The sequence below is a fragment of the Halichoeres trimaculatus genome, unplaced genomic scaffold (genome assembly GCF_033239565.1).
Source record: "Halichoeres trimaculatus isolate MK-OKI-2021-1 unplaced genomic scaffold, fHalTri1.1 fHalTri1_scaffold_15, whole genome shotgun sequence".
Lineage (NCBI taxonomy): Eukaryota > Metazoa > Chordata > Actinopteri > Labriformes > Labridae > Halichoeres > Halichoeres trimaculatus.
The window spans coordinates 13,853,192-13,875,969 of record NW_027437193.1 but is presented as its reverse complement, the minus strand read 5'-3'; the positions used below and the strand labels follow the sequence as shown (position 1 = coordinate 13,875,969).

Below are 22,778 nucleotides of genomic sequence, written 5' to 3'. Positions count from 1 at the left end.
GGGGTATAATTCTTTTATTTAATTAATGTGTCTGTTTGTAAAGCACTTCGTGCTACATTTTATTTGTATGAAAAGTGCTATATAAATAAAATTTGATTGATTAATTGATTGATTGATTGATTGATCAGTCTGTTATAGCAGTCTAATTTTCTCTCTAAATGTGTCTACTTATTTGTCTCTCCCCAGGCTCTGTGTTCTTGTACAGGATGGCTATGGGACATTCAGTGAGATCCAGCTCCACCTCCTGCCCTGCAAAGACAACCTCCACCAGTACATCCACACATGGCAGGGGAAGACCTGTGTGCTGAGAGGCGTCAAAGTGGTGCAGCGGGTGACCCGAGAAAGGTGAGACCTGTGCTACCTCATCTCCTAAAGCCTGTGTAGCTTTTCACCTGCATTTAAGTTCACAGCCATGAGTGAACTTCAACAAGGTTATCTTATCTCAGCTCCTAACCCTGTAAATGCTGGTGATTGACAGGTCCTGATATGAAATGCTATCAAAGGAGCCTCAGTACAGCTGTTTGCTGTAGCTTCGGGCATGGAGATGAATCACAAAGCACATATAGATTGATTGTTTCAGTGCCTAATGTGTGAACCTTCAGTGTTGTGCAGCAAATTCCTCACTTTTATCCTTGAATGCCCCTCTCAAACATCAACTCCCACTCTGACAGCACAATGAGATTTTAATGTGAGCTCATATGAACTTGATTATGTCGCTCAGCCAGCAGTGCAGCAGTGTTTACGTGTAAGGTGATACTGAGGTGCATGCTCTGTGTCCCTGTGTGAGTTTCCATAGTCAGGGTCCCAGATTAGAAGCAGCTAGATGAACTGACATGGGAACATTTAGAGATGAGGCTGGGGGTATGTTTACATCTCTGGTATTTTCAATGCCACCACAGCCTATAATGTCACTGGAGGTTGTCTGCGGTCAGACTGTGAAGGGCTATCTTCAGTGTTTGCACATGGGCTGTGCTATACACTCAACTGGAAAAACACGTGGGTCTGCTTGGGTTACAGTAGACATTCAGTTTAACCCTCAGTTTCTAAGAAATAATAAACATTGGGCTTTGAGGCAGAAATATTAAAAAAAATTACTAAAAAACAAAAAAAGACATAATTTTTTTTAAAGAAATGATTTTCCAATTACAAAACAGAGAATGACTTCACTATGACATCTGAATGATAATTATAAAGCTTCCCTGTGTATTGACACGTCTATGCGTACATGTGAGATGTTGATAGTGATCTAAGAGATCTTGAACTGGGATATTTTTCCCAACATGCAGCAGTTACACTGCAGGGGTCTTTTCAAACTTAAGAGTCCATGAATAAAAAGAAGAGCAAGGTTACGTTTTCTCTAGTGGGTGAAGTTGCTTTTGGCAGATGAGCAACTGTAGGACATAATCAGGACTCACTAACATTACAGGTTAAGGACACGCCTCAGAGCACGGGGCTGTGAGTAAGGATAAACAGATAGACTGGTACACTAAACTATGGTACAAATTGAGTTTAAAAATTTGCTTGTCGCATTTCAAACAACAGTGCTACCTTACAACAAATAAACATATTTCTTTGTTACTTTGCACCCTGCAAAAAGTTAAAAAGACTGTCCGATTCTGCGTTCCTTTTCCTCCAAAACACATGCACATCTTAAGAATTGTCTTTACGACAGTGGGTGATAGTGCTCATGGGAAACAGAATCTTTATCCCAGAAAAACAAATCTGATTCTGGCCAAAGGTGTCACTGCAGTTGATGCCAAAAAGATTGTCCTCGAAGAACCTTGACCCCATAAAGCCTGACCCATCAAAAATTAGCCAGAAAATGCTAAGCTTTTAGAAATGAATGAATGAATGGAATTAATTGACCTTTTTAACAAAATCCAGTAATATTTTGCTAAATCATTTTGTTATGATATATATTTCGCATCACATTCGATAAATTTGGTGGTACTGGCAACTTTTTAGTAAAATTTTGTAATTTTTGTAAATATGCATTATTTCAGTGCAGAAAAGATATTTTAAAAAATGGGTGACAAGAAGACGTTGTGGTGACAATAACAATACCATCTGCTCTTTACCTGGCGGTAGGACTTTTGTTTTCTTTTTCTAACATTTATTACAAGTTTTGAAGGAAACTATTTATCATGTTGAGGTCTTTGAAACTCATGTATTAAACATGTTCGGTGTTACAGGGTTAAATAAGAGAACGTTAGCTTCACTTAGCTTTGCATAATGACTGAAAACAAGGGGGAAAAGTAGCATCGCTCTGTCCAAAGAAGGCAAAAACATGACAGCTAATTACTTTCAGTTCAACCACATTTTAGAATATTTATTTGTCTTTTTATTGATTGAACAAACTTATGCTAACTGGTCAGAGAAATAGGTGCTGGCAGTTGGTTTTTGAAACCTTTAATAGATCAACAACAGCTCCTCTTTTACAGCAAACCTGCAGCAGCACAGTGTTGGTGTGTCCCAGTGTGTTTTTCTTACATTTCCACGTTGCTGAAGCACAAACGGTAAACATCAGGAGGAGCTTCACATACACACACACAGCTAGCCCACCTCTGTTAGTGCCTCTGATGCCATCACTGATGTGGGACCACTTGGTTTCACCATCTCACCTCATCCATACTGAAGGTGTGACATCAGGAGGGCGTGGATTACCAGCTTTTCACTAGCAATACAAAAAAACTTTGTCAGGAGCCTGTTGGATCCCTTGATTTTGTTTTTTAAACAAAGGAAAATTAAATGCAGCCCTACTGGACCTTTCTATTCAATTAGTATTAGTCTTCTTTTCTCACGGTTTTTAACTTGATCTCTAACAGATGATGACATGTTGTGTTTCTAATCTCAAACTCAGAGGCCTCTTCTGAGTGGGCGGTGCACCATGTCCACAATGCAGCTCTTCTAAGAGGAAGAAATTTGACAAATGAATCTTCATTATGCCAATAAAAGCAGCACTAATATTTCTTGTACAAAGCTTTCAGAGTGACACTGAGCTGAACAAGTCCTGTTATTTTTGTTGTTACTCATCCTCGTGCAGGCGTCACTGGACTTGAACGGGCTGCAGAACCAGTTCCACACAAAGAAACCCTGTGATTAGAGGCTGACTAACAGGTTGTTACCCACAGGCTGATATGACTGCACACATGGATGAATAAGTGAGGCTGACCGGCCACCCTGAACTCCACGAGTTCCTCTCAGAAAAGACAATGAATCAGCTAACGATTGACATGTCTCCTCCTCCTGGGGCTGCTGCTTGATGTTTTTTCACTTTACTGTGTTCTTCTTGCGTTGCCACTTCCAGTATCAGTGTAGCTGAGAAAAACTCCATCAGAGTGCATTAGACGTGATCTGTTTGTCTGTCTTTACTGAGATTAAGAATGTGATTAAAGGAGATAAATGTCACTTTGCACACATGCTGGCTAAAGCCCCTTGTAATTGGCATTTTAAACCTTGTTATTTTTGCACCGCAGTGATATTGTGATTTACACAGGGTGTGAGCGCTGTTCCCATCCTTTGGTATCTCTGAACCTGCTTGTAAAAACAGTTTTTGTGTGTGTGTGTGTGTGTGTGTGTGTGTGTGTGTGTGTGTGTGTGTGTGTGTGTGTGTGTGTGTGTGTGTGTGTGTGTGTGTGTGTGTGTGCTCTGCTAGCCTGAGCATGCTCTCAGTTAAGACTTTGTGACGTTAGACCAAACTCTGTCTTAACAGATTCGTGTTTCAGTGGAAGTGAAACTCACTCTCATAGTGCTCCTTCAAAGTCCCGTATTCACAAGTTTCTCCTCCTTTCAGTCATTTTCAGCGCCCCCTCACCCCCTGTTTTCTTGTTTTTCTGTTTCACTCTCAGGCGCTGCAGACTTTTCAGCTTGATAGACAGTCTGTGGCCTCCAGTGATGCCTCTTAAAGAACATGGCAATACACCGAGTACATCCTCTGTAAGTCACTGCATGGTCCAGGAGTATTTTCTCAGTTTCTGATATCAGATGTTGTGTTTTGTCAGCCTTAGACTCTCATGGTGACAAATTTAGATTTACTAACATCTAAAACAAAGAAACGCTTTGATATTTACTTAAATAACCAACCTTTAATTTTCATCCTTTTAGACAATAACGTACAACCACTGAAAACATTCCAAGTGTGAAACCAGTTGTTGGAGCGCAACACCACAACTCATGAAAACAACCAGAAAAACAAAAGACGAGAACATATTTTGGTATTTGACAACTGAAACATTTTGAAAAGAAATAAACTGACATAATCATCAAGTGGACCGCAAACATTCAGGATAACAAAGTGTGTGAAAAAAGAACACAGACAAAAAAAGGAAGCACTGGTTTAAACTGCTTGATGTCTGTAAAGTTATAATTTTTGTCGCTCACATGAAGATTAAACTCACTGGTTTTGTCTTTACAGGAATGCAGATTTGCGGGTTCTGCTCCCAGTTTCTGCTACCTCCTGTCTGGTCAGGAGAGCTCAGTTGAACCCTGTGAGGAGCAGACTGTGTCCCCACTTTACCTCCCCCACACCAAACACTCACTCAGAGACATACTGCAGGTTAACTGTTCCTCACATACAAGATTTTAAATACTCAGCAGATCTTGGTATCTTATCTTAAGCAGGTACGTTACAAACTTGTTTTCTTTTTTTCCAGAGTGAGGTTAAAGCCTCTCGCTGCAGTTTTGTTGCTACTGTCATATACAAGAGAATCATGCAGGTACCTCTCTATTTTCTTTTCTTTAGAAATATGACTCAGTACATCATAAAAAAGAGCTCTGCTGCCATTCTCATAGAGCATTTGAACCAAAAATCTGATAAGAGCGAGCTCTGACGCAGAGTGCAGTGTCCGTATCGCTGTGTGTCTGACAATCTGTGTGAGGCCCAGAGTTCTCTAACATTGATTGGTGTGAACTTTAAACTTTGACCAAGATGAGATAGCAGCTCTGAACAGTGATGGACTTTGCCACACGCTCACACCACTCTGACATGTTGCTGTACTAGTAACCAACATAGTGCACAGCTTGTTTAATGAATAATCTGAAGGGGAAAATATGTTATTCTGGCTCCACACTGTGTGTGCTTTGTAGGCTTTTTGCTATCTGATATTTCCTCTCAGCTGCTTCTTTTAGGTTCCTCTACGTGCCTTTTTCATAGTCTTTCTGCTCTTTTTGTGCCTCTCTGTTTCTTTTTCAGAGCAGCGATGTAGGCCAGGGTGAGGTTTGGTTGGTGCTGACAGACCCCAGTCTTCAGGAGGAGCAGCCCGAGAGGCCGAGTCGACGATCAGTGGCCCTGTGTGTGAACGCTTCCTGTGTGCTCACTTCCTCTGTCCTCAAAGCTCTAAGCTCCCCATCTGCATGTAGCATGTCATTCAGAGATGCCATCAAAGAACATGGTAGAGCTTTATTTTCACTTGAAGTGCTATACAACTGTTGTTTCACATGGGGTTTAATATCAAAGCTGCTTTCATACATGCAGCCTGTCCAGGTGTATGAGAAAGTCCATCAAAAAATTTCCACAAGAAGTCAGTGTGTGAACATAAGTCGTTCACATTCGGCAATATTTCTCTTTGCTCTCCTTAGTTGTCAGAATCACACTTTCTACAGCTGCTTTAGTTTTTTTAAACTTTCTGATACAAAATGAAGCAGCATAAATACAGAAAGAGTCACCTTTATGATAGACTCCACTTCCTCTACCCCCACATGCCTGCATCTCCCCAGCCCCTTCACAGCTCTCCCCCTTCAAATCTCTTGCTGTCAGATGGATATATTGACATTAGGTTCCAGATAATATCAGGACTTTGAGATGCCAATATAGCCCAGAGATTTAGATCACACTCCTCAGGATGTTAGGTGGTCCTGGTCCCACTTTTATCTTGTTTCCTGCCCTGTCCACTGTTCTGTCCTCTGAATAAACGCATAGAAATCCAGAAAAATTAGTTAAGAAAAATAAAATCAGGTTTGTATTTAGGACATTTCAGGAGTGCATGTACAGAGAGAGCTTGTGTTTACTTGTCACTTGAATAGTTGTGGAAGGTAAAAAGATAAGATAACATCAACAATAATTTTAAAATGCATTTCACATTTTTGCTCTTTTCTGCTTATGCATTGATAGATTTCAGAGTAAAACTATTTTCCCGTTGCATTTGAGTGACAGTAACAGCTAACATATACTTGCAGTGTTGGAGGTTATGTTTTTGGGAGAGTTTGTTTGTCTGTGAACAAAATAACTCAAAAAGTTACGAACTGATTTTGATGATCTTGTTTCAAAATAGGATATGGAAGAAGTGATTAAATTTTGGAGGTGATCCAGATCATTTCTGGATCCAGGATTTTTTTAAAGGATTCTTTATCATTGTGAGATAGGGATGTTTTCACCATATGTGTATATAACTCCACGATAAATGGTCGGATTGCTTTGTAAAACAACACAAGACAAGGTCACCATAATTTCTGACAGATGTAAAAGTATGATCCAGGTCCTGGCAATACTCTGGATACTAAGATCCGTAATATGAAATATGAACTGGCTCATAATTTTAAACACTGTCAGGTAACAAGTTATCGTACAAACCTGTAACTAAAACCAAATTGTGGCAGACAGTCTGCTGAAAGGGAGTATAACATTAAAGTAGGACTAAAGTGTTGCTGACAATCACAATGTGCTTGGTGGAGGTCTGTGAGTGCTTTTCTAGTTTTTAAAAGTGATGATATTGGTAAGTAAGTTCCCTGATTTATTAACTGATTTTTAGGCATAAAGTTCACGTTAAGTTTATCAAGCTGCTAAAATTCAAATTGTTAATGACATTACTTTTAAATGACTATAACATGTCATGTCATTATAAAATACAATGTTGCCATAAGAAAGAGAGTGTCATAGTCTTAAATAGAATAACCACCTGAATCTGTTCAGGCTTACAAGGTTTGCAGGAGGCAGCAACATCTCACAAGAACCGCACAGTACTACCAAACAACAGGCAGACCTAGTTACACGCTATCTGGTTAAAATTGTGGACCAACAGGGAGCAAAAAAACAAAAGAGCAGATGCTCTGTAGCTGATTTAATCAGGCAGATGTTGGCTAAAAAGTTGCCATATCAAAGTAAAATGAAAAAATATGTCAGATTGTGTTCATTTCATGTTGAAGCTTTTTTGAAATGGTTAGAGATGGTTAAATATCGACCTGTTGATAAGAAGATTTTTAACTGTGTTCATTCGGTCTTATTAGATGATTAAATGTTTTATAGCTCAGTAGTTCCTCTCAATGAGTTTTGTCCAAAGGGCCGAAAGGGTCATAGGTTGAAGTCAGGGTCCGTGTAGGGGTTTATGTTGGGGTTCAGTTTTACTGTTGCTGTCACTTCAGAGAAGGATTTGAGTGATCAGGATTGAACAAGAAGATTTTGTATGCAAATTTAATTTTTTAAGACCTTTCAATTTTCTCAAACATGCAAATCCAGGAGTTCTCTTCTGTGCCGAGATGTCAGTTATTGAGCTCTGCTCTGAGGAGCCCAAAGGCAGCCCTGAGTCCAGGCCAGAGTCACCTTCACAATCGTTGTCAGGGCCCCGGGCAGAGACCCTGCCCCAACCTGTGAGACTGGATCCTCTGAGTCCTGAGATCACACCCAACTCCCTCTGCTCTGTCACAGGTCAGTCCCCCCCACCCCTCCCTGAGCCCTGTGGTTTCCCTGTAACTTGCTCCTTCTAAACAATTCCTGCCAAACATGCCCGATGCGTTTTCTCAGGGGGATCAAAACCACTTGTTTTTGTTTCATCTTCAAGTTTACAACTCAGCAAGAGGTCTTGATGTGGCTTTGAGGCACCACTTTCTGCTGTTTGTTATTTAGTGTCCTCAGGCTGTCATTGTTCAGGACTTTATGAAATAAAAACACATGAAATTTTGTTGGATTTCACTCTATTCCCATGTCATTTTGCGGTGAAATTAACACGCCTGCCTCCCATAAGGCTTTGATTATCAGAGGAGGGTTCTAAATTGTAGAAAAAACATTGTTCCTCCAAAATCCCGGGCAGTGTGCAGTTTTTATCAGTAATATTTTTATTATAAGTTATGTCAGACAGGTCAATTAATGCTAAACATTTTGCAACTTTTGCAATAACTCATGAGTGATTGCTTTTCTTTCTTTGATTCTATCAGAAACAAAATGTTGGTGCTGGAGAAAAGCAGCTACAATCAGATAGATATCTGCATCTGTTGACTTCATGTCACTCTGCAGGGCAAAGATCACAATGCGAACCCTCTTGTTTCAGGCCCCTCTGGCCGAACATGTTTGGTCAGGTGGCTGAAAGTAAATAAAACAATCTTATTATCTTTTGCACTCGTGCGCAGATTCGATCTTCTGGAAATCACCAGTGGAAAAAAAGACTTGGGCCGGAACATACGAGAGCAATTTATCACTGATAAATTTAGTATCTTAGTTTTGGTTTGATGTTTTTGTTTGTGGGAAAGCTGCTCTTGGTTGTTAAGTGAGATGGTGTGAAGGCAGAGAGTACTCTGCTGCATTTATCAGTTCAATCTCAGATAAAAAATGAAAGAGACGTGTGTATCTCCTCCCCCCTGTCACAAACATACATTCACTCCTAACTTTTACACTTTCTTTTCTGCAGTTAGGTATTCATATTTGACCTTGATTCATAAGTCAGTCTTAAAAGCAGAGAGGTAAAGTTTGCATTCTTGCTTCTGAAAGATCTTTTGTGTGTACTTATTTTTTTATTTTCATTTTGTATCATCTCTCTGCAGGGGTGATAGTCGGTGTAGATGAGAGCACTGCTTATTCCTGGCCTGCCTGCAACCACTGTGGGAGTGACAACCTAGAGAAGTTCTCTGAAACACAGTAAGCTCTCAGGTTAACACAAAACAGCTGAACGAACACATACTTGCACATCATAAGTTTATATTTCGTGTGTTATCTCTCCACAGTCAAAACTTCCACTGTGCTTCTTGCAAGTTGGTTGTAGAAAAGCCCGACATGAAAATTCAACTAGAAGTGCTGCTGAGCTCTGCATTAAGTAACTGCACTTTGAAGGTTAAGGTGAGAGCATGTTTTGTAGTGGGCGATCTAATTCCAGTAATTTTAAAGTTTTGTGAAGCATGCTTCAAAAGTGCAGAGCCAAACAAGACAATCTTTGCAGGAAATGTGAGGTTAAAGCAGTCTCTCAGCCCGGTGTGGCTTCATACAAAGACTGGAAGACTAGAGTCTAAATATTAAACTTGAAACAGCTACTTTCTAACTGGCTTAAGTTCCTGTTTCATCTTTTTATCTGAACATGGTGTGTGGAATTGTTTCTTGGCTTTTATTCTTCCTACAGGTTTTCAGGCAGCTTTACTTTGACTTGTTAGTAATTGGATTTTGAGTGCAATCCAAGCACCACACCTTAGCATGTCCCAGTGTTTATCTATGAGGTTAAGTTTGCAAAAGCATGCTTTTTAGGAGCCACAAAACTCAGCAAGAATAGTAACATTACGTTGTTTTGCAGAGGACACAGCAGATATTCTGCAGTCTTCCACAGATGTATACATGCTATGTAAAAAAATTCAATACACAATCTTATAATGTTGTGTATTACATGCACTTTGTGCAAAGCACTTATATAGCAAGGATATCTGCAGATATAACAGAAACATGAATCAAAATGAGAGAGCCTGGTAGCTGGTTTACTCCATCTACCAGCCTTAATATTAAACAGTGCTAACCAGCTGCTGATTGAAACATAATTGCAGCAGACTGCAGAGTGTTATTCTTGCCAATAAAAACACATATCCAAAATGTCAATCTATTAATTTTATTAGAATTAAAGAAAACTGCAAAGACTTTTCGATGTGTAGCTAAATAATCTTCTAATTTCCCTCAATTCTCTAGTAAACCAAAACGTGTGGTTAAATTTTCTGCATATGAATGGATGCATGAAGAAAATAGTTATTTGCATATGCATAATTATGACAGGTTTAATGTTGGAAACCAGCAGTAACTTTGTAATCGGGAAACTAAGTCAAACTGATAAAATTATCAGTTCTTCTTCTTCTTATCATTATCCTGATATGTAACCTTATCTATTAGTCACCAGTAAGAGCACAGTGTCAGTGTACCATTGGTTCTTTTAGTTGATGATTGAAAACACATTAATGGCTCTGCACCTTTTTTTTATCTTTGACAGCTGCAGCAAAAGACGATCAGGTCCATCTTAAACACCGCAGCACTCGAGGGTAATGAGGTAAGTTTGCTTTTACAAACAGTTACATAACTGTGGGCTGGACTCTCTCCGGTGAATTGATCTTCTGTCAATAAGTCCTAAAAGCACAGTCATCTGTTCAAGACAGCCGGTTCTGTTCTGGACACTAAAATCCCTAAGTCATACTGGCCATTGTTACAGTTAAAAGAATTTGCTACCAAATTACTGATGTGATCTTCCTCCAACACCTGCTGAAAGAGATCTCTTTTTAGCTGACTCCTCTCTGGATATTCAGAATAGTGTCTCTTGCAACCTGCAGGTGGTGGACTTGTTCATTATCTCTGCAAACAGTGTTGTTTGCTTTTTGTCTAATAATGTTCTTTCCAAGGGGAGGTAATAAGCGCAGAAAGAATTATTTGATAAACAGATGAAGTGACTAATGTACAAAGGTCAGGGCTTTTAGTGTGCTCAAAGACAGCTGGGTTAACATTTTTTTATATATATTTATTTGCAAATAAGGGACAAAAAGATGAGTAGCCAGTTTACAGGAGTCTAAATGAGTAGTCTGTTTTAGTTCCTAGGCTACGATGTGGAGAATGTCCTGGGAAAAGAGGTGGGCCCCATCCCAGCTTATGTCCGAGTGGTCACCAGGAAACCCGCGCTCTGGATTGGCCTGGAAGAAGTCTGCCTCTGAGGCGACCGTCAGGACAAGTACACCAATGATATCAATCCTCAACTGGCTCCACAGATCTGCACACTAGGCCTTGGTCTGAGCCTGTGCAGCCTCCTGTGTCCTCAGCCCCCCTCTGAAGGCTTCCCTGAAAGCTTCAGGCTGTGCTGAAGAGAACGAGACTGAAAAAAGACAAGGTCTTGTTTGTGTTGAGGATATGTGATCCTGTGGAGCAGGAGTTGACAGCCCAAGGGTAGACCAGTGGCATGCAGTCTGTAAAAGCAGCCCACGTGCTTCATCCCCTGGTTGTGACTTTGCCAACAGGACTTTTGGCTTTAAACACATTTTTGTACATAAAATGAAATTTCCTTTTGAACTTCTCTACCTCTGAGTAAAATATCTGACACTGTCAATAAAAGCTTTATTTTTTGCTGACTTGGCTTTCTATTTCCTGTTGCACCCTTTTTTTTCAGAACACCCTTCCTCAACACAACTTCTTTATCTGCAAAAACTACTCACAGACAGGAATGTTTTCTTCACCTTTTCAGTGATTTTTATTACAGATTCCATAAACAAAATATTTTCAAGGTTTCATACAAACTATATAAAAGATCATGCTCTGGCTCTTATACAAAGTGTGGAATTATAAAACATGTACCATGTCAGGTAAAATAACATCATGTAAATGCAGTGGTAAAATAATTTAATAGAGAAAATTCCCACAAAAATATGGCAGCAACATCATATATTTTCCAGTGCCATTATGGTAAGCTTAAAATACATCTGGTACAGATGGTAAGAAGTAAAGTCTGTTGAGGTATGTCGCCTGAAACTCAGTCCATATAGTGATCGTTAATCTGTCACCGGGTCTCTGCACTCGTAGAGCCTGCAAAGGACGAGTTGGGTATCTGCTTGAAGAAATCTCTGAGCCCGGTGAGCTCTCTGGTTAGCTGCTCGATAGTTTTATGGAGTCTGTCGTTTTCAGAGCTCAGTTCAATAAGTTTCTGTTGCATCTCCAAGTTGCGCATCTTGGCTTTGTCCCTGCTTTTCCTCACAGCAATGTTATTCCTCTCTCGCCTCTGTCGGTACTCCATGCTGTACCTGTCCACTGCCTTTTTGCCCTTTTCCCTCCCCATCTTCCTCGGAGACGACTTGGCGGAGCTGACGCTGGAGACGGGCTCTGGGGTGGTGGGAGGTGTGGGTTGCCCCGTAGGAAGGCTGACGGAGGTCTGGGCGCAGGTTTCAATCTGGGAGGGCAGAGATGAAGACATATCACTGTCACTCCAGTCAGACTCCTGTTTGATGGGAGCACTGAACAGCCCTTTATCCAGCCCGCTGTCCACCTTCCTCTCCACGCTGTATGCAGCTGACAGCTGCTGCTGCTGCTGCATGCCTCCTGGAAGCACAGGGCTCTGAAGGTTGTAGAAATCCACCTTCTCCTGCTTGACAGTGTTGAACAGGTCGAGAAAGAGCTCGTCGTTGCACAGCTCCAGGTTTGGCACAGCTGTCATGGACTCGATGTACTGACTGAAGTCGATGGCGCTCTCATCGTCGTACATGGCGGTGGCGGTGCTCAGCTCCACCATGGTGGCGTCCTCGCCCGCAGCGTCGCTCCGGCTGACCGGCTTGAGGAGCCCCTGCTGCGGGCCGCATTGCTTGGTGCTCTCGTAGAAGTTAGCAGGCTCCATCGCCCAACTCATGTTGCATTGTGGGGACACGCAGTGAGAGTCCAGGCTGTATATGTCACACATGAACACTGGTGACTTTTCCACGTGGTTTCAAAGGGAAATAAACTTTCTAAAAAGTGTAACCTACAGATGTGACAGCTCTCTGCACAAAATCAGTCTGCAGCGGCTTCACGTGCTTTCTCTGCAGGTGTCCTAAAAAAAACGTCTGTACCTTTTTTTTTATAATCCCTGGGTGTTGACTGTCAGGGGTCCTGTCATTTAACAATCTGAATCACTTCTTGACACTTCTCTGAGACAGCTGGACTTCGCGGAGTGTTTTGTATAGTCTCCTCGCTGACGTCATACGCACCTCCCTCTCACGAGCCAGTCAAGTCAAAATAGGGTCACGTGGTGTCGGTTAACTTCCCATTTGAGGAGAGAGAGGCGTGTTTCTCGTGCCACCCACTCTTTACTACGACTGTATGAATGGTTCAGAGTTGTTTACATACTGAAGGCTCTTGGTGTTTGGGGTTTTAGTTCATTTTGTTCCTTGGCAGGAGCCCCGTGAATGTTTTTAGATCACTCAACTCCAAAAACAGGTACAACATGTGTCTCTCAAAGTATTCCTATTACAAATTCAAGTCCTGCATTGTGTATAGTAAAACTGTCATCTGCAATTTGGTTTCCAGATACAAAAAGTTTTTTATTCTTGCTGTCATGCTCTCTGTAACATAGTGGTTCAAATGATAATCAAAATATCTTGTCAGCATACAGATGTGTCAGGTCAGGATACTTTAACACAGCGGCCTGGGATTGTTAAAAAGATCATTTGTGTACATCAATAATAGAACTTTTTGGTGACTGTCATGACAGTGTTAGACATCTGTAGTGTATAACATCTATCTATCCTTTAACCAACCACATTGTGGTCCTCATGTTGGCCTGACAAGTTAAAAACATCACTGTCGACAGGCCTATAGACATCTGCTGGGCTACCAGACAAAATTACATGTAAGTTTACCCATTTAGGAAAACTACAAAAAACTTGGGCATATATGCCTTTCAAGGCTTATTTGACATTGAAATGATGCATACTTTCATTATGTAGACCCAGATTGTAACTTCTGAGCATTTATTCAAGATTGAATACATTGGTTCAACTGGATTTAAATTTATCAGTATTATTTGGCCTGCATATTTATTTGAGCATAGTTGTGATTATCTTCATTAACACACCCAGAGAAATTGAAATGTATCTAAATCCACACACAAAAAGGTCATATAGGAAAAATACAAAACAGGACACACACCCAAACAGATGGCATACATCACAAGAAAGTTAACTTTAACACAATATGGAGAAGCCATTTCCCAGTACGAGTGCATAATGAACATGCAAGTAGGAAAAACATTTTGTTTAAAGTCATTATGCTGTAGAAACTTTTGCACAAAAATAGCTTTAGAACTATGATTATGCCCATAAACTTCAAAAGGCACTCTATTTTTGATAAGATTTCATTTATAAATTGATGACAAGTAAGTTTCACTGACATGTATACAGATTGTAAAATGGTTAAAGATTTGAAGGAAAAAACAGGTGTTTTTGGTTATCCTATATCATCTTATCTTTTAACTTCCCCCTTGAAAGACGCATGTCCTGAGATTTCTCGGAAACTATCCCATGTTTTCCTGTTAGGAAGTGAGCCTGTACTTTTCCATAGTTTAAGCTCTTTTACAGAGGTGATGTGCGCTCTCTGGTGGTCAATAAACGCACCTGCAGGTCCAAACCAATTATGGTAATTACTTCCGGTTGCTTTCAAATTTGCTATTAGGATCAAAAAAGTTGATTGCGACTAATTTGTGGGCTCATCATTTTGTAAGATCATGTAGTTTTAGGTTTACACCTTATTTGTAAAGAAAAAAATAATTTCGATTTTTGTATTTCCTTTGATATTTTTGTCCAAATTCTGGACTTCATTCATTTTTATAGGTATCTCAATCCTGATAACTTTGCAAAGTAGATGGATTGGCAATAAATGAAAAGCTGTAATGTCAAGCTTGTATAGCCTCTTTGGTTTATTGCCCTTTTAAATAAAATATTTTTGGTGACATTTTTTAAGACCAATTAACTTAGTGAAATCAAAAGTAATAAATGTCTCATTGTACTAACTCCTCTATTTCACTGTACCTGAACTCTGCATATTATTTTTTTCCTTTTATGATAGTAAGGCTACTTCTTTGCTCTTTTTGGTATTTTTCATCCTGCTCTTCTTTTAAAGGTGGCTGGCGCAAACCATTTTATGGTTCCCTCGAAAGATCACCCACTTCATTATTTAGTGCATTACATGGTAAGCAATGAGTCATTGCGTACGGTACACCGCTCCATATAAACAGAGCTGTCAAAAGATCTGTTCATACAAATCATAAACAAAAATTGCTTTGCTCTCGGTTGAGGTGGACGATCTTTCATATCGAATTAAAGATTTCAATAAATACTTTTTAAATTAATTTTTGTCTTTTAAATAAAGATATTGTGAAAAAAAAAAGTTATTTCCTGGTGGACCGGACCAAATCAGCCCGGGGTGTAAGCAAAAATAGGACTACTCACAAAACAGAGAGTATTCTTTGTGAGGATCTTTAAGAAAATTGGTTAATTTCTGAGACAGTTTTTCAATATTCATTTAATGTTATTCAACAGTTCATTGTATTTAAAATAAGTCAAAACGAGTGAAAGCCAACATGGATATCCCCGTTGACGTAAATGAAAACCCCTGCAAGTAAACGTTGACGGCACTTTGCTATTGGTCCAAAATTCCCCGCGAAATCTACGTCATCAGCAGTTTCGCGCCAGATCTGCTTCAATCGGACGTACACAGAAGAAGAGGTAAGGCACAGTTACTTAAATAAAGTTTTTTCTTTTACTTAACAGACAATTTAGGTTGAACTTGAGTTTCCTTTATTTCACCCACTCATTGTCGGTTATATTTCACATGCGCCACGAGCTCCATCTTTAGAATCGTTAAATAGAGTTCAGACAGTTTCAGCTCATTGTTCCTTCTGCACCCACATGTCAAATGGTGGCTGTTGTCCACAGTCAAAAAGTCTGAAAAGAATGTGATATAAAGTTTACTTTGTAATTACAGATATGTGTGAAGGCGAAGTACTAATTAAAAAATGTATGTATGGGACATGTTTTTGATTTTAAGTCTGAAGACTTGGATGCAAACTTCTAAACGCATGTACATGGAAACTTTTGCAGCATTACTACTATGATGCTTGGTTGTAGAGATGCAACATGATTTTTGTCTTTTGATTTTGTGTGACTCGAAGTTTCACTTTCCCACTGCATCCAAAGTGTTAACAAGCAGAGTGCTGGGGGGTTATCACGTTATGCACCTCACAGGAACAACAAGGCGTGTTGAAATGTAAATACTTCACACCATTAGTGAAATTGAATTCTAAGATATCTATAATTTTATGCAGTAGTTTCTGTTTGGGACGCTTGTTTTGTGTTGATTACTTACCAAAGACAAACCAAGACCATCAGTTTTTAAAATTGACAGTTTGGAGGATGCCATTTCTGTGTATGTATGACCATTTTTTGGATATGTAGAAGACAGGATCAGCAAAGATAGAAGCTTGGGGTTTTAAGCTGTGAATCCTACAGCCCTACAAGGCCTTATCTTAGCACTGCAAAGCAACAGAATAAAGAGCATAATCACTTTAAATGAATGAAATACATTTTTTGAAGTGCATCTACTATTACTACAACAGTTAGCTTCCTCAAAAAATGAAACAAAACTGCTTATTTAATGACATATTAACTCATTAAAAAACAATTCTCTTAATTTCTCAAGTCTTTAAACTTCTACAGCAACTAAAATACATAAAATAAAATCAGCATATTCAAAGAAACTCATAATAAAGTGCAGTTTTCAACTTTGCCAGCTTTTTAAGTTGTAACACATTAACTGGCCCTTGTCTTATTTTTAGAAAATCTGAGACCATGTCTTCCCCAACATCAACTCCTGGCCGGAAACGAGGAAGGAACACCAACCCTTCTACTCGTATGTTCACTTTTTTGTCACTTAACTTTTTCCGTGTCCTTACTGAAAGGAAATGGTTTGAAATTGCTTGTTTAATTTTTTTTGTCATGTCAACTCGCAGCAAGCAGTGAGGTCGCCACTTCTCCTCCATCTCAGCGACGCAGGGGTCTGGACTCCTCCGCTGGCGAACTCATGCCAATGCCGACCTCCCCAGCCACTGATATGCTCAGCCCAGCAGCCCCTCAGGACACCTCACTCTTCTCCAGCCCACGTCCCTCAGGTATGAAGAGTCCTTATTTTAATTTTTTTGTTTAATCTTTAAAAAAAGGAAAAAAAATGCAGTAAATTGCTATGTTCTTTGTGTGAGCAGTTCTACCCAATGAAGTGGACATGAGCTCCCCTCTGATGTATGGGACCCCCAGCTCCAGGGTTGAAGGGACACCTCGCAGTGGAGTGCGTGGAACACCAGCTAGACAGCGTCCTGATCTGGGGTCTGTCAGGAAGGCTCCACAGGTCGATCTTCAATCTGAGCCGGTCAGTGAAGTCATCCAGACCAGTCGCGTCTTTAAATTGTGTCAGTGCCTACCCATATTCAACATGACACTTTTGATTTCAGTTTAATGGAATTTGAGATTTTCATGTTATTTGCAGGCAAGTGCTGATGGTGCGGTAGCCAGTGAGCCAAACGCAGGTCAGAGACTGGTGATCTGGGGTACTGACGTCAATGTTGGAAACTGCAAAGAGAAGTTTCAGGTATATCTTAACTTCCAGCTTGAGTGTGTTCTTACTAGAGGAGATTTAGGTCATGACACTTTTTTGCATTGCTTTCTCCTGCAGAGGTTTCTTCAGAGGTTCATCGACCCGACTTCAACTGAGGATGAGAATGCTGGACTGGACCTGAACGAGCCGTTGTACATGCAGAAGCTGGAGGAGGTAGTGACTCAATTGAATTTATTTTGTTATGTCTAAGAGGGAATCTTTGGAATGATTAATGTTTGAGGTAAAAAGAGCAGTTGATGCTCTTACAGTTGTTATTTTTTGATTATTTTATGTTCTGGCTACAGTTGTATTTATTACTCCAGAGTAAGAGGAGGCAGAGTGGGATAATACACCTCAAAATAGTTAGATAGAAACTGACTTGTTTCTCTTTCTGTCTCACAGATCAGTGTTGTTGGAGATCCAGTACTCAACGTGAATTGTCGGCATGTGCAGTCCTTCGATGCAGAACTTTACAGGCAGCTCATCTGTTACCCACAGGTATAAATGACATCTTTAATATCACTTTTTATTCCTGGAGGAAGTAAGGAAAATCATGGGGAGAGTTATTGAATCTCTTTATCTTTCTTCCCTTTATCATGAGCTTAGAGGATAAATTATCCTTTGGAAAGATGTTAATGTGTTTTTTCTTTTCATAATTGGGTGAATCCAAAATTGGCTCTTCAGATTTTTTTCAATACTTAATTTAATATTTTCTGCCTCATGTTTAAAGCATCTTTGTCCTTCACCTCCTGTTGGATATTAAATCTCCTAGTAATGTCAGTAAATGATATTTCTCTTTTTACAGGAAGTCATCCCAACCTTCGACATGGCGGTCAACGAGCTCTTCTTTGAGCGTTTCCCAGACTCTATCCTGGAGTTCCAGATCCAAGTCCGCCCCTACAACGCCCTGAAAACCAAGAACATGAGGAGCCTAAACCCAGAAGGTGAGGGGAGTCTGTAATTAAAAACCTGCTCATATCACTTGAGTGTAGTGATTTCACACCTATTGGGACCACCCTATACAGATACTCCATCACATATTTAGTGTGGGCTTTTTGTGAATGTTGCATTGATAAAATGTGAGGTATCAGCTTCAGGCTAAAGCTTCTGTATGCCGTCTGTGTTCCCCCTCAGACATCGATCAGCTAATCACCATCAGCGGCATGGTGATCCGCACCTCGCAGCTGATCCCTGAGATGCAGGAGGCGTTCTTCCAGTGCCAGGTGTGCGCATTCAGCACCCGTGTGGAGGTGGATCGCGGCCGCATCGCTGAGCCGGCTGTGTGTCGACACTGCAACACCACCCACAGCCTGGCGCTCGTTCACAATCGTTCAGTCTTTTCTGACAAACAGATGGTGAGAGTCAGTGGGGTTAGAGGGCGGGTAAAGGGGGGAAGATTTCTGACAGTCATCTAATTTTCTGACATCTAATGTCAGAATATGTAAAGTAGTAATCAGTGATGAATTGAGGAGGTAGTGACATCTGTTCATTCATCTGTCTTGTTTTCTAACAGGTCAAAATTCAAGAGTCTCCTGAAGATATGCCAGCGGGTCAGACGCCTCACACGACTGTTGTGTACGCTCATAATGATCTGGTTGATAAGGTGCAGCCAGGAGACAGAGTTAACATCACAGGTACAACTTCCTCATATTCAGCTAGTGAACAATTCAAAAGCTGATCAGTCGTATTTTGTGAATAAATTGTTTGAAAATTATAAAACTGTTAAATGATGTTTCAGATTCCCATTAGCTGAGAGTTACTTCTTCAGAAGAGCTTTCATTTTAGTCAAATCAACTGCCTGTGTCTAAGTCTATGCTGAAATTATGTGGAGCAGTAAGAGGGAGAAGAAGTTGGAATTGGAATATACAAAAGTTTTGCACTAAAAGTGACTTTAAATTGTGGAAACTTTTGCAGATCTGGGATCTAAAGCTACACCTGCTCTGATTTAGTCTACAAGGAAGCAAAAATACCCATGTCTTATCAAGTTTGAAGCATGATACGAAGGCAAACAGGACCATCCTAATTTTAGCAGCTGAGGCCATCAATACCTGCCTTTTTTCCCCTAAACAAAATGATTTAGCATCAGTTTGTTTGAGTCAGTGTTTCATGAAGAGCCTTATCTGCCCATAAGAGCTCTTTCCAAGTCCACTTACTGCCCCAAAGTTTTACAACAGCTTCCTAAATCTTCCCCACAGGTGTCTACAGAGCCGTCCCCATGCGTGTGAACCCCCGTCAGAACAATGTGAAGTCCGTCTACAAAACCCACATCGACGCCATCCACTTCCGTAAGACAGACGAGAAGCGCCTGCACGGTTTGGATGAGGAGGCCGAACAGAAGCTCTTCACTGAAGACCGAGTGCAGACCCTGAAAGAGCTGGCAGCAAAACCAGACGTTTATGAACGCCTCTCATCAGCCCTTGCACCCAGTATCTACGAGCATGAAGACATCAAAAAGGTGAGTGTGCTGAAAGAGTTTAATGGATACGTTTGTAGGGTTTGAAAAATGGGAAAGTTCAACCTATCCATCAGTAAAAATATTGACTAGGTCGATGGAGGATACATGAAGTCTTACTTGAAAACATAAAAGCGAGAAGGTGTCTGTAAAAGTTTTGGTTCCACCTGTTTCTGTTCGGTATTAACCCCCGCTCTCTGTTCCAGGGCATCCTCCTGCAGCTTTTCGGCGGCACCCGTAAAGACTTCAGTCAGACCGGCCGAGGAAACTTCCGCGCCGAGGTGAATATCCTTCTCTGCGGGGACCCTGGTACCAGCAAGTCCCAGCTCCTGCAGTACGTCTACAACCTGGTACCCCGCGGCCAGTATACGTCAGGGAAGGGCTCCAGCGCTGTGGGTCTCACCGCCTATGTGATGAAGGACCCAGAGACCCGGCAGCTGGTTCTGCAGACCGGCGCTCTGGTGCTGAGTGACAACGGCATCTGCTGCATTGACGAGTTTGATAAAATGAGCGACAGCACGCGCTCTGTGCTGCACGAGGTCATGGAGCAGCAGACCCTCTCCATCGCCAAGGTGTTTAAATTTTAAAAAGAGTATGAAAGACTGCAATGTAAAACTTATTTTCTCTAGCTATGAGTAGAAATCACTGTTTAATTGTCCTTTGGCAATTTTTTGTACAGGCTGGGATTATTTGCCAGTTGAATGCCCGTACCGCTGTGTTAGCCGCTGCTAACCCCATCGAATCTCAGTGGAACCCCAAAAAGACCACGATTGAGAACATTCAGCTGCCACACACACTCCTTTCCAGGTGAGCCCACACAGCCAGGATGACCACACTGGAGAAAAAAAAAACTCTTAACACGTCAAATGTTTTTTGTAAATGTAATAAAAGTTATAAAGCAGAATTTTCAAGCATCATGTTGTTCCTCAACAGGTTTGACCTCATCTTCCTGATGCTGGATCCCCAAGATGAGGCCTACGACCGCAGACTGGCCCATCACCTGGTGTCGCTTTACTACCAGAGCGAGGAGCAGATGGAGGAGGAGTTCCTCGACATGGCTGTGCTTAAGGACTACATCGCATACGCACGAACGTACATCAATCCAAGGCTGTGCGAGGAGGCCAGCCAGGCCCTCATCGAGGTTTGTTAAACATGCAGTGTGAAAAATCTTCCATGTCCTTACAGTAGTTCTGACAGAAAAATGAACCCTCTGTGTGTTCCTCCTCAGGCCTATGTGGACATGAGGAAGATCGGCAGTGGTCGTGGCATGGTGTCTGCCTACCCCAGACAGCTGGAGTCTTTGATCCGCCTGGCAGAGGCACACGCTAAAGTGCGCTTCTCTGAGAAGGTTGAGACCATTGACGTTGAGGAGGCCAAGAGGCTGCACCGGGAGGCCCTCAAACAGTCAGCCACTGACCCAAGAACAGGATTTGTTGACATCTCTATTCTCACAACAGGTTTGTGGCTACTAAGCCTGAATTATGAATGCTATATGTGATATGAGACTGGGTGAGATTGTACACTTAAAAAGGTTACCCAAATACATAAACTTTGTATCATGATGAAGTCAAAGAGATCATTTGTTACAATCCCTGCAGTAAATTTGATTTTACTAATTTCTTCTTTCAGGTATGAGTGCCACCGCTCGCAAACGTAAGGAAGAAGTCGCTCAGGCCCTGAAGAAACTGATCCAGGCCAAGGGGAAGACACCAGCCATGAAATACCAGCAGCTGCTTGAGGACCTTAGAGGACAGTCTGAAACTGTAAATATTTGAATTTTCCTTCATATATTTCCTTATAAATTGAAGTTTTTGAGGTATTAGGATACCTGAGTCTTCATAATTTCAAGTCCATGGCTCTGACACGGACACAAATCTCAAAGTAAGGTAAAATCCGCTACTTCCTATATTGATTTCCTTTTTTGTGGCTTCATTTCCAGGCGATCACTAAGGAGCTGTTTGACGAGGCTCTCCGTGCGCTGGCTGACGAGGATTACTTGACTGTTACTGGAAAGACTGTTCGTCTCCTTGCTTAAGGCACACCCTGCAATTATGTACAGACCGTAATTTTCAGTCCTAACCCACATTGACTTTTTTCTTGTTCTGTGGAAAAAAATGTGTATAATTGAACCTCCACATGCTTTCTGGGGCTATTAGATCTCTGAATGCACTCTGGTATTAAGACATCCTTTGGATTGGCCTTTTGCTCAGCCTTTGGTGTCCTGTTATATCAAAAAAAGGATAAAATAGAAAAAGTTTTACTGGTAATATTTAATAGTGCTTGTTGTTTGTGTTTGTTGCCTGCTTTGGCATTACGCTCTGTCTGTTTTGTTTCAAACTTGTACATTTTTATCACCTACAGTTTGTTCTTTCTTTGGTGGGGGATTGAAGCTGAGTTGGATGAGTACACTTTGTACCAGATCTGTATGATACCAAATTTAAAATTTATTTCCACTGTGTTAAAATGTCATTCTAGATTTGACTGTTAATAGAAGAAGAAATAAAAATGTTGCTCGGCAAAACTGCTTTCATTATTTTTCCCCTGAGGGTTGTAGGGTGAAGTTGATGGTTAACTTCATCTGAGTTTTGCCATGAGTCTTTAAAAGCTGCTTAAAGTGAATTAGCACTATCTGTTTTGGGTCCCTCGAGTGCATCTTTATTGTCTCCTGTCTTGTTCATGCTCTTTGCAGAAATAAAATTTAAGCTCGTTAAAAATGGATAGCAGAACAAAAAAATCATCTAAATAAAGGTAGCCTTCTGTCGAATTACATGCAGTTTGTTTTTTGTGCATATCATTTAACTAACAACAATTACTATCTTTATATAAAGGGGCAGATGATTTGCATGCATCTGCTTTTAATGGAGTAGTCTTCCTGTATCTGGAATAGGAGTTTAATACTGTGAAAAATTTCTTTCCAAATTAAACCTTAGATTGTCTCAAAATTAACCTTAAAGATAAAGTCTTACTTACGATATTGTTCGCGGTCTGTGAACAATATCAGTTCTC

The 22,778-nt window shown here is 40.7% G+C and overlaps 3 protein-coding genes across 3 annotated transcripts in view; 2 read left to right on the top strand and 1 right to left on the bottom strand.

Annotated features, from left to right (window-relative positions):
• spidr (scaffold protein involved in DNA repair) overlaps window positions 1-11,251 on the top strand; it is a 45,132-nt gene extending 33,881 nt beyond the window's left edge. Inside the window, exons 11-20 of the mRNA XM_074689072.1 lie at window positions 187-345; window positions 3,849-3,936; window positions 4,415-4,555; window positions 4,653-4,715; window positions 5,192-5,390; window positions 7,451-7,639; window positions 8,749-8,842; window positions 8,929-9,040; window positions 10,164-10,220; window positions 10,753-11,251. Of these exons, the coding sequence (XP_074545173.1) occupies window positions 187-345; window positions 3,849-3,936; window positions 4,415-4,555; window positions 4,653-4,715; window positions 5,192-5,390; window positions 7,451-7,639; window positions 8,749-8,842; window positions 8,929-9,040; window positions 10,164-10,220; window positions 10,753-10,872 (1,222 nt within the window). The 3' untranslated portion in view covers window positions 10,873-11,251. The remainder of the gene's footprint in view (window positions 1-186; window positions 346-3,848; window positions 3,937-4,414; window positions 4,556-4,652; window positions 4,716-5,191; window positions 5,391-7,450; window positions 7,640-8,748; window positions 8,843-8,928; window positions 9,041-10,163; window positions 10,221-10,752) is intronic.
• A 125-nt stretch (window positions 11,252-11,376) lies between these two features.
• Window positions 11,377-12,847, bottom strand: cebpd (CCAAT enhancer binding protein delta). Its single transcript, XM_074688827.1, has one exon. It carries the CDS (start codon window positions 12,597-12,599, stop codon window positions 11,709-11,711), a length of 891 nt encoding a protein of 296 aa, XP_074544928.1. The 5' UTR covers window positions 12,600-12,847; the 3' UTR covers window positions 11,377-11,708.
• A 2,459-nt stretch (window positions 12,848-15,306) lies between these two features.
• mcm4 (minichromosome maintenance complex component 4) lies at window positions 15,307-22,513 on the top strand. The gene is made up of 17 exons (XM_074689597.1): window positions 15,307-15,399; window positions 16,509-16,582; window positions 16,683-16,841; window positions 16,932-17,095; window positions 17,213-17,314; window positions 17,399-17,494; window positions 17,723-17,818; window positions 18,126-18,264; window positions 18,455-18,675; window positions 18,834-18,954; window positions 19,516-19,775; window positions 19,979-20,344; window positions 20,452-20,579; window positions 20,706-20,913; window positions 21,001-21,229; window positions 21,402-21,535; window positions 21,712-22,513. The coding sequence occupies exons 2-17, from the start codon at window positions 16,522-16,524 to the stop codon at window positions 21,805-21,807; spliced, it is 2,580 nt and encodes an 859-aa protein (XP_074545698.1). The 5' UTR covers window positions 15,307-15,399; window positions 16,509-16,521; the 3' UTR covers window positions 21,808-22,513.
• Window positions 22,514-22,778: the final 265 nt, after the last annotated feature.